This window comes from Nomascus leucogenys, chromosome 5, assembly GCF_006542625.1.
Source record: "Nomascus leucogenys isolate Asia chromosome 5, Asia_NLE_v1, whole genome shotgun sequence".
Taxonomy (NCBI): domain Eukaryota; kingdom Metazoa; phylum Chordata; class Mammalia; order Primates; family Hylobatidae; genus Nomascus; species Nomascus leucogenys.
Window position 1 is genome coordinate 4196430 of NC_044385.1, and position 10002 is coordinate 4206431.

Here is a 10002-nt window from a genome sequence, read left to right on the forward strand (position 1 = left end):
GACCTTACTATAGGCCATTGAATATAAACATAGTTTACTTTTGACAGTAATAATGTAAAATTTCATAGTCATATTTCTATTTAAGGTTGGAAGTTAGAGACAAGCACGGATTTACAAAACCTCTCCGTGCCTGCACCTGACTGCTTGAGCTTCGGGTTGTTCGTGACAATTCCTCTACAGTATCATCCGTGTGTGTGAACGTTCTGTCAATTCCCTACCCAGGTCAACCAGCAATGTTTCTCACCCTGACTTGTACCCAACTAGATAAGCATAAACTTGGGACAATCACAAAAAGCAGGGAACAGAGTTCTTTCAGTGGTCTATGTATTTAATTACATGTTTAAATTAAAACTTGAGAATTAAAACCTGGAAACTTTCAAGTTCTCCCAGCAACAAAAAGGATGTATACAGCTAATCGTGAACAATTGCATGCCTGCTAATTCAATTGCCTAGAATTCCAGTCATTAGCCAAGCAGTCTTCCAAATTAAAACATCCGGTCTCCTTCAATTTTCCACTTAAACCAGAACACAGGAGAATAGATTTGACCAATCAACTTAGGATAAAATTACACATGAAAAGTGACTTACGGTATATGGATTAGTAGTTGTACAGTGTATTTTTAAAAACCTATGCTGCCACGTAGTTTCATGATTCATGAGTTTCTAGGGAATTACCTCAACATTCTTGATGTAGATTGTGAAAATGGGTCACATTTTTTAAATGTGCATTTAGTATCTTCTTAAGTGACTAGAATGTTTACACATTTTCCATTCGAGTGATTTAAGGCATTCTCATAATTTCATAAACTCCGAATAGAATTGATATTAAAGATGCCAGGTACGATACATATTTAGAATCTATACACTACATAATCACAACAAAAAATACACACAAGAAATTCTCAGTTCATATAATTTATTGCAGTTAGCACACAGTTTAAAAATTCACCAACACACCAATAGTACAAAACTAAACAGCATTATAAGTTATTCCCCCCTCAGGAAAATAAAACATACTATGATTGTCAAAGCTAGATGTCAGTCTAAGTTTTAGAACAAAGGAAGAATGTGAAACTAAGAAAAGGAAAAAGCAATCACTCACAATGACCACAAAAAGAAAATCCAAAAGAAAGTCCGTTTTCTCACAGACATTGATTGTCTTCTCTAAATTAATAAAAATTATTTTAACATAAACTGTGTTTAAAAAAAACTAGAAACTCTTCAAGTAACTAAAGATAATGCTCCAAGGCCATTTTCACAGCTTTTTTTTGTTTGTTTGTTTGCTTTAAATGCCATTACAGCCAAATTAACACACATTTAACCAAATATTTCCAAAACAGTCCAGCAACACACAATGGAGTTTTCCATTCAGTATCTTAAGCACAAAAATAGGCTATGTTTACAGTAGTTAAGGCGATCAAATTTTAAACAAAAGCAATTAAAAAAAAAAGGGAAAAACAGCAAACGTTTTCCATGCTACTCTCATAGACCTTATTTGTAAGTGCAAGACAGGAAAACAAACACTGTGCAAAATGCTTTTGCCTTGCGTGCCGGTCATTAAAACCACACGTTAGGCTGCAGCCTCTGCTGCCGCAATCCACATAGTCTACTAACCCCCTTCCCCACGTCAATCAAGGCAGTCCAGTCCTTTCAGCCTGGGGCTTTTTCAGTCCATAGAATCTTTTCATGAGTTGGGGGTGGAGGGTGGTGGTGGGAGGGGGGAGAGTAAGGGAGGGAGGGAGGGTAAGGAAGAAGGGCAGAAAAAGAAAAAGGGAGCAAACAAAAAAAAAAAAAGAGAATGACCTATTGTCAAGTTGTGCAGTAGTTATTCTAAAAATGCTCAACTGGGTAAATGTGTACACCTAAACTCTGAGCTGGCATGGGTTTTGTGCAATTAGAAGTTTGTTATAAATGCACACTGCACATGCAAATCTTTAAGCTGTTTGTAAACATTTATATTTTCCTTGTTATGTAGCGAAGTTATCAATTTGCAGCTTAAGTTTTTATTCAGCTTAACAGTTTCAACTTAAAGACAGTGGGAAAGTCAATTTAAATTATATAAAATAAAAATAAAAACAGTGCATTTACGTTCTTCATAACACCAGTTTTTTTTTCCAAATGGTGCTATTTTTCTAAGGAAATTAAATAATTTTAAACTCACTCGTTAAAGTTATACAATGCAAACAAAGACAAAAAATATACTGAAACTCATGCATTTCTGTAGCGTTAATATTTACTTTTCAAGACTCAACTAAGAGCATCAATACAACCTGTCAAGTTCTTTGACACCCCCCCAGCCCCTGTAATCAATTACAGTATACAATAACAGTAATTCACATTTTTAAACACACAGTTCAACACTGCTGAAGCTGCAATATCCTTTTTCATCCCAAGCAAACCTTCATAAGACAGTGTCCCAGTGATCCCAGTGTACTTTCAGCATTTCTCTAACTGGGAACCGTCAGAAAACCAGAAGTTGCCACAGAAAGTTTTAAGTCAACTGCTTGTTTAAAAATAGATAATCCAGCATTTCAGAAATTTTCCATTTGGGTCTAAAAGCATTCAGGTTTCCAACAGCCAGAAAAAATTCATGCAATTTGAGACATATAAAGAGGCTAATAAAACTGGAGGGAATTTCTACTTAAAAAAAAAAAAAAAAAAAAACTTTGTTAGGGGGGAAAAAAAGAGCTCAAAAGACAATGCAGTGTTGACAAAATTAAGCCATATGAAAGCATTTGTGATAGGACGATTCGTTTAAAAGGTTCTTATTGGCTTACTTCCCCTACCCCTCAAAGGAAAAACACCTCTCTATTCTGACTTGCTCTAAAGTTTCTTTTATCAGAATGCTAAATTAGTGATATTCTCATGCTATTCTAAAGTGCAAAACAAGTTAATATCCCAACTTTTTATTTCCAGGAAACAAGACTGCTTTTAGACCGTACCACAACTATATAGAGATCTATTTATATATATGTATATATATATATATTATTTATATATATATAAAATTATTTCCAAAGTTCTTGAGAGCTATCTTCTAAGGTCCAGTCTCTGACAGTAGGCAAGCTCAGTGCTTCGCTTTTGACCGACAAGGAGTTCACCAACTCACAGTGGAACTTGCGAATGTGTCTGTACAGGTCCCCGGACTGCGTGAACCTGCGCTCGCACCACTTGCAGGCGTGCGGCTTCTCGCGGGTGTGCACCACGGCGTGGCGGCTCAGGTTGTGCGAGTACTGGAAGCTCTTGCCGCACTGGGTGCATGTGTAGGGCTTCTCCCCCGAGTGAGTCCTCTCGTGGCGCTTGAGGGTGTACATGCAAGAGAAAGTCTTCCCACACAGCGAGCACGTGGGCACGTTGACATCGGCGGCGGGCTTGCTGCGGATGCCGTCCTGCTCGCGGAAGTGCGTGCTCAGGTGGATCTGCAGGATGTGGGGGCTGGGGAAGACCTTGTTGCACAGGGGGCACATGAAGATCTGGCCCGCGGGGCTCAGGATATTGGAGACGTAGGGGAGCAGACTGCTCTCCATGCCTCCCTCCACCTGGACACGCTCGCTCTCTGGGGTCATCATCTCATCATCGCTGGCTTTGTCCTCCCGGTCCAGCTCCCTCAAGACCGAGTCCTCCCTCAGAGGAGCCAGATGGGCTGGCTCATACTGTACCCTGTTATTAGTGCTCACACTTTCTTTCACAGTGCTATGTTCCATGTCATAGTCATTAGTGCCAACATCACTCTCATCACAGGAAGCCTCTTTCTCCACCTTCACCTGCACCAGGTTGCTTCTCAGCACGTCCTGTGAAGAGAAATAAGAGCTGTTCAGATTTTCAACTCCTGAAAGGCTGGACTTGACAGACAGGTCCAGCACACAGTCAACATCTGCCGAATCCCTCACGGAGGTGACAGACCTCTGGGACAAAGACTCTGTTGAGCTGCAGGGGCTGGCTACTGTTTTTCCAGCTGCTGTGGCGTGTGGCTCTGCCTCTCCGCCAGCCTGGGGGATGCCTGCTGAGTCTGAGGGCAATCGCATCCACATGTTCCCAGGCTCAGCCGCCAAGTCCCTTTTGCTGGGCAGGATGTTCAATTTTTCATCTTCTCCTTCATCTTCATCACTGGGCAAATCGCCTGCCATGTGGCTGCTGCCATCGGAGAGACTCTCGACTTTGTCCGAACAACTTGAAGCATCTTCTTCCTTTTTGGTGCTGTCTGCCTCCGTGGTGGCTTTCTCTTTCAGCTTCTTTTTGCAGACTTTGACGATGTCATACATGTGGAGATAACTGGCAGCTGCTAGCACGTCTTCAATGGGCAAGTCTTTGAACTGGAGTTTCCCTTCATACATGAATTCAAGCAGGAGAGCGAAAGCGGGGGCTGTAACAATGTCGCTGTTCAGATGAACAATGTCTCTTTTGTCCAGCTGGTCCTTGTAAAAGAGGTGGAAATACATGCTGCATGAAGCCAGTACAGCTCGGTGCGCTCGGAACTGGGCATCTCCCACCAGAACAGTGCAGTCACAAAGAAAACCCTGGTGTCTCTGCTCGCTCAGACACTGCAGCAAATGTCTACTATGGTCTGGAAACTCCATACTGTCTTCATAACCTGGGGAGAGAGGAATTTCTCATTAGAGCCTGGTCAGGAACAACTTTTCAGCGCTCTAGTCCCCATATAAAAAAATTAATTCCGCTTTGGCCGCCGTGGTACATGTCCCTGAATTTTAATCAGGCTTATGACCCAAGCACTACCAAATCACACGGACAAGACCTAAATGCGAGAAGGAAAATGTACACTTTCTGAACTTCCTTACCCCCGCCAAACAGTTTCCGACGCATCTCCATCTTCCTTGAACCCAAGTTTTAAAAGCCTTCCTTTAACTACAGTCTGTCACTAAGAATAAGAATTTAGATCTCTTTCAGAAGAAATTGAATTAACTCTACTTATCAAATTATGTCCCACAAAACCTACAAAATAGCTTTGATTTCAAAGGGAACAACTCATATAATAAACAAAGAAAAGTCCCAAACATATCCTGGAACATACAAGAAAACTTGTTCGACCATCCTTTTTATTACTTTTGCTACTTGACTGTACTTAGCACAGTTTAAACACACACACACATTTGGCTGAATCAAGAAAAAAAAAATGAAATTGCATAATTAGTCCAGAAATTAGCAAACAACTTACTTTTAAAGTCAGGGTGTTACAACAAAAGCCCTGTGTATAAAAACAGATGTTAATGCCTTCAGATTTGCAGGTATAGCACACATGTATGAGATCAGAAGGCGCTGCACCAACAGATGGAAAAGATCATCTTTACTATGAACAAATCCAAAGATTTTTCAAAACGAACTGAGAAAAAAATAGTTATATTTCTTTGTAGAAACTGTACTTTTAGAATATTAGGAACCAGAGGGGCTTTATTTAACTCTGAAAATCCTCATCTAAACTTTGATCTGTTGCAAGGCAAAATGAGTTTCATATTAAAATTAATTGAAACTTTTAAAAATAAAGGCATACAATGCTTAAATAAAACTCAAAAGCTTTCCAGGTTCAACATTTTTTTTTAAGCCTTTTTAGAAAAAGAGAAACTTTTTTTTTCCTGGTTCTGCCTTACCTCAGCCAACAGAAAATACTTTGTTTCAATATAATTTGATATATTTTTGTTTTCCCACTAGCTTCTATTCTTGCAAATATTCATCATTGCCCTTGTTTTCTGATGAGGGAAAGTGAAATGGAGGGAGGGGAAAGGCAAAGAGGTACAAAGGGTCAGAATTCAACTGCAGTGGGTAAACTCCTGAAAAATCAAGACCCGACTTCCCTTTCCTGTGACCAGAAGCGAGGCTCCACACTACCCATCTTCAGCAAGTGCATTTTGGGGATACACTTAATTTAATATTCGGAAATTACTTCCCTTCTTCTTGTTCTTCTACACTTTGCCCAAGACAGACTAAAACTTCATCCTAACCCCAAACACATTCTGCAAGATGCCACTGCTAGAATAAACTAAGATTTACAATACAATCACTTTAAGTGCCCCACAGCTAACATCAATCCTAATCCTTGAGAAGGCTAAAAATAAAGATTGGAGGGCAGCTCACAAGGTAGCCGTGATCAAATTAGGAGGCTGAGAGGACAGAGAGGGACGAAGAAGGAAGCTTATAAACATCTGATCCAGCTGACTGTGGCCATATGGCAGCTGCTGCCCAGATAAAGAGATTAAGAATAGGGGAGTGCGATTACAGCTGTCTGGCCAATTCAGGCAGCTCAAATCTACAAGTTCTAAATTAGTCGCTAACACAAAAACTCCTGCAAATAATTATTGTTATGCTGAAATAAAAGATCTCTTAAATATATATTTGAAAGAGAAATGAGGAAACCAGTCAAACTATTCTCCTGGGGACAAAAGTTTGGTTTTTTCTTCTTCTTCTTAAAAACCTGCAGTTTCAAAAGCACTACAGCTGTATGTTTCAGTAGTGCTGCTCAACGTTTTGAAGAATAAAGTTTCACAGTGGAATTAATTACACAACAATCTAGCTTCTTAACTAGAATAATCTTCTCATGTAAGTTTGAATGCTGGATTCCAGTTTACTATTTCCCCACCACCACCACCCCAATCAAATCTAAATAGCAGTGAACAACAAAAAAGCATTTTAATCCAACGTGATTTCCAAAAGCCTTTCTTAACATTTCAAAACTTGAAATATTTCTGTGTATTAAAGTTATTTACTCGCTCAAGTAAAAGGGATAAAAAATTAAAACTAAACAAGCTCAAGACTTTCAACTCCAGTAAGATGTTCATTTAATACTCAATTTCATATATTATTCCTAAACTGGGTTAGAAAAGTAATGTGATTTTTAAAATTAAATAAACAAAACACCAAAACAGAAATATGCTCCATCTAATCTCTTGCTACTCCTACCTTTAGGACACATAAACCTGATTAAGTCCTTTCCTCTGAGTCCTGCTGGCTCCAGGTCTGTTACATCGGTGGAAAAAAAGCAGACTAAGAGAGACAGATGCAAAGTGGAGATGATGTTAGAGAGGAATGAGATACCTTCTCCACCACAGATCCGCACACACTAACTCCCTGTCTGTGTGTTAGAATAAAAGGCTGAGGGATGGCAGGCTGTCAGCTGCTCTGACATCATGTTCAGATGGAAATGCTACCTCCAGCTGTGCTCCTTTTAATGCCATATGCTACTCCTCTACACTCCTGCCACCAGCTTTTTCTTAGGAGAACTTTTCTCTTCTGTTAGTATAAACAAAATACTTCAAAGTCTTCCTTTTTTTCCAAACTTTCTAACAGAAGAAATTGAAAAACTCAGCATATGGAGTTCTACTGTATTTATGGAATAGCAACACTTCTGTCTTAAGTTGGTGGACTGGCTTACATACTGACAGCACACTCAAGCCACGGTGCTATTCAGGAAATCCAGATTCACTTTTATTCAACTCCAGCGTTTAGTTTCTAAGGCAGTTTAGGGATATTTTTAAACCAACCCATTTGACATCTCCAGTCCCATTTCAACATTATTACCGCACTTTTTTTTTTCTGCTGAGATAATGGTATATGTCTCAAATGTTGGCAGACTTGTTCAGAACTATTACTTCAGACTGGTTCACCTTATTATTTCACTCTTATTTAATTACTTATCTACAACTACCTTCTCAGAAAAATGTCTTACACTGCCACAGTCAATGCAAATTTCAATTCTCAGTACCAACAAGCTGAAACTGCACTTTCTGAAATCCTGGAAAGTACTTCAGTTCAACGAGACCAATTAATAAACTGATACAACCTGCTACAGTCACTTAAAATGAATGCTGCACCTGCATATCTGATCTTTCTGCTCAGAAAAAGCACCTTGCCTTCCCCTTGATCTGTGTCCCTTAACAATCTTTTTTTTTTGGGGGGGGTCACTCTGTAATGTTTATGATCACAAGAAAATCTTTGTGTGGGGGGAAGCCAGGTCTAGTAAGTTTGAGAACTTTTCAGCCAGTTTGTGGGTCTTTTCTAATAGCTGATGAAACTGTAACGCGACCCGGGCTGGGCTGACCGGTGCCGGGCAGGGTGCTGCGACATCTCTGAATGTCAAATACATCTCCTCAGACTCCTGGGAGGGCGAGGGGTAGAAAAGGAACTGGGGCCTGAGGCGCCAGCGTCCCAGCCCTGGTGATAACCACTTCGTTCCCATTAGAAAGCCGTGGCGGAGAGTTAAAGAGTAACAAAACCCGACGACTCCGTCCTGTCCTTCTCGCTTTCCCAAAGTCACAAACCTAACTTTCTCCAACTTCGCGGTGAGTGACATAATTATGAACGCTTAGTCCAGGAGACATCCTTGGGAGATCAATTTCTTCCCAGCCACACCACCTATTCTCCACAAATGCCCTCGACCCATTCCAATATATCAGACATTAATCACCCCATTTACCCAGTGGGGTGGGGGGTGAGTGACAGTTTAATGAGTCCCAAGCACCGCAATGGGCCAGCGACTCCCACTCCACAAATCAACCCCTTCACGTCTCGCTACCGCGGATCCATAGGGGTTTTGTGAGGTTGGGGTTTTGTTTTTCAGAGAGGTGGGGGCGGGGGTGCCGAGTGGGGAAGCAATGCAAATCTTTACGTAGTTCGCCGTGCATAAAACACACGGGGAAAGAGGAAGGTTAAAACCACAGGGAAGGAGGTGGAGGGCGTAGAGCCGGTGCAGCAGGAAAACACCTTAAACAACAGAGGAGAAAACAGACCCGGGTCACGGCAACAACAAAAGAAAAGTCGTAAGAAGCAGCCAGCGGGAGGAGGGTGGTTGCTACCGCTTCCCCGACGCCGCGACGCACGAGCCCCCGGGGCCTCCGGGCAACTGCACCAGCCCGGGAGGGCCCCCTCCCCCGCCGGCCGCCTCCCCCGGGCGCACTGCAGCTGCACCGGTCCCCGGAGCCGCGGCCGTCCCGGGCGCCACTGCAGCTGCGGCGGCTCCCAAGCCCCCTCCCCCAGCCCGCCGCCCTCCGCACCCGAGAGGCGCCACCGCAGCTGCACCGGCCGGGAGCCCGCCCCGCGCCGCAGCTGCACCGGCCCGCGGGGGCGCGGCGCGGAGCCGGGAACCCGCACCCCGCCCGACCCCGCAGCTGCAGCGGCCCCGTCCCCGCGCCCGGGCCTCCCGCAGCTGCGCCGCCCCCCGCCGCCCCAACAGCTCTAACCACACAAACTAACTCCACTCGCGGGGGCGCCCCCGGCCCGGCCCGCCCTCCGCCCGCGCCGGCCAGCCGGCCGGGGCCGCACAGCTGGCGCCCCCCGCCCGCCCGGGTGCCGGGGCGCCGGGGCGCGGAGGGGGCGCCGGGTCAGGGGCCAGGGGCCGGCGCCGGGACTCACACGGAGCGGCCCTAAGTCACCGCGTCCCCGCCGCCGCCGCGTCCTCCGCCTCCTCCTCCTCCTCCTCCCGGCCGCCGCCGCCGCCGCCGGACTTGGTGGGCTTCCTCCGGCTCTTGCCCCCCTCCCTCCCGGCCCCCCCACCCCCCAATCCCGGCTCCGTCGCCCGCTCCCCCCCCGCCCCTCCCTCCCGCCCACCCCCGCTGGCAGCCGGAGGAGCGCGGCGGAGCGAAGAGGGCCCCACTCTCAACGGCTCCCCATGGCAGCAGCCCAGCGGCGGCCGCAGCCTGCCAGACACAGCGAGGGAGCGAGCGAGGGAGCGAGCGCGGAGCCGCCGGGCCGGGTGGGGGGGCGGGGGCGGGGGGGGGCGGGCGCGGGGGAGGGGGAGGGGAGGGGGCGGGAGGACGCACCACGCACGCACGCGGCGGCGCCGGCCAGATGTTCCCCCCACCCTCAGTCCGCCCCTCTCCTTCCCCTGCCTCCCTCCCTCCGGGCGTTGGGCTTCTGCGATTGACCGAAAGCGGCTGGACCGGCGCTCCCCGCCCGCCCCCAGCCCTCAGACTCCTCCAATGGGAAGGCGGCTCTTCGGGAAGGCGGAGGGGGTGGCGGGCAGTCGTCGGACTGACAAGGGAGCCCAGCCAATGGGGG

At 45.6% G+C, this 10002-nt stretch overlaps 1 protein-coding gene across 4 annotated transcripts; it reads right to left on the reverse strand.

Moving 5' to 3' along the window:
• Positions 1-899: 899 nt before the first annotated feature.
• ZBTB18 (zinc finger and BTB domain containing 18) lies at positions 900-9548 on the reverse strand. 4 transcript variants are annotated; one of them, XM_030812580.1, is made up of 2 exons: positions 9358-9548; positions 900-4591 (listed from the first exon to the last, which is right to left on the reverse strand). In XM_030812580.1, exon 2 carries the CDS (start codon positions 4575-4577, stop codon positions 3009-3011), a length of 1569 nt encoding a protein of 522 aa, XP_030668440.1. In that variant the 5' UTR covers positions 4578-4591; positions 9358-9548; the 3' UTR covers positions 900-3008. The 4 variants fall into 4 exon arrangements, with proteins under 4 accessions (XP_030668440.1, XP_003267377.2, XP_030668441.1 ...); XM_003267329.2 differs by lacking the exon at positions 9358-9548 and adding an exon at positions 6910-8832; XM_030812581.1 differs by lacking the exon at positions 9358-9548 and adding an exon at positions 5174-6867.
• Positions 9549-10002: the final 454 nt, after the last annotated feature.

Coding starts and splice junctions, on each gene's coding strand:
- ZBTB18 (XM_030812579.1), bottom strand. CDS start 4,827: ATGGAGATGCGTCGGAAACTGTTTGGCGGGG. Junction 4,592..4,796: donor TCGGAAACTGTTTGGCGGGG/GTAAGGAAGTTC, acceptor CTCTCTCCCCAG/GTTATGAAGACAGTATGGAG.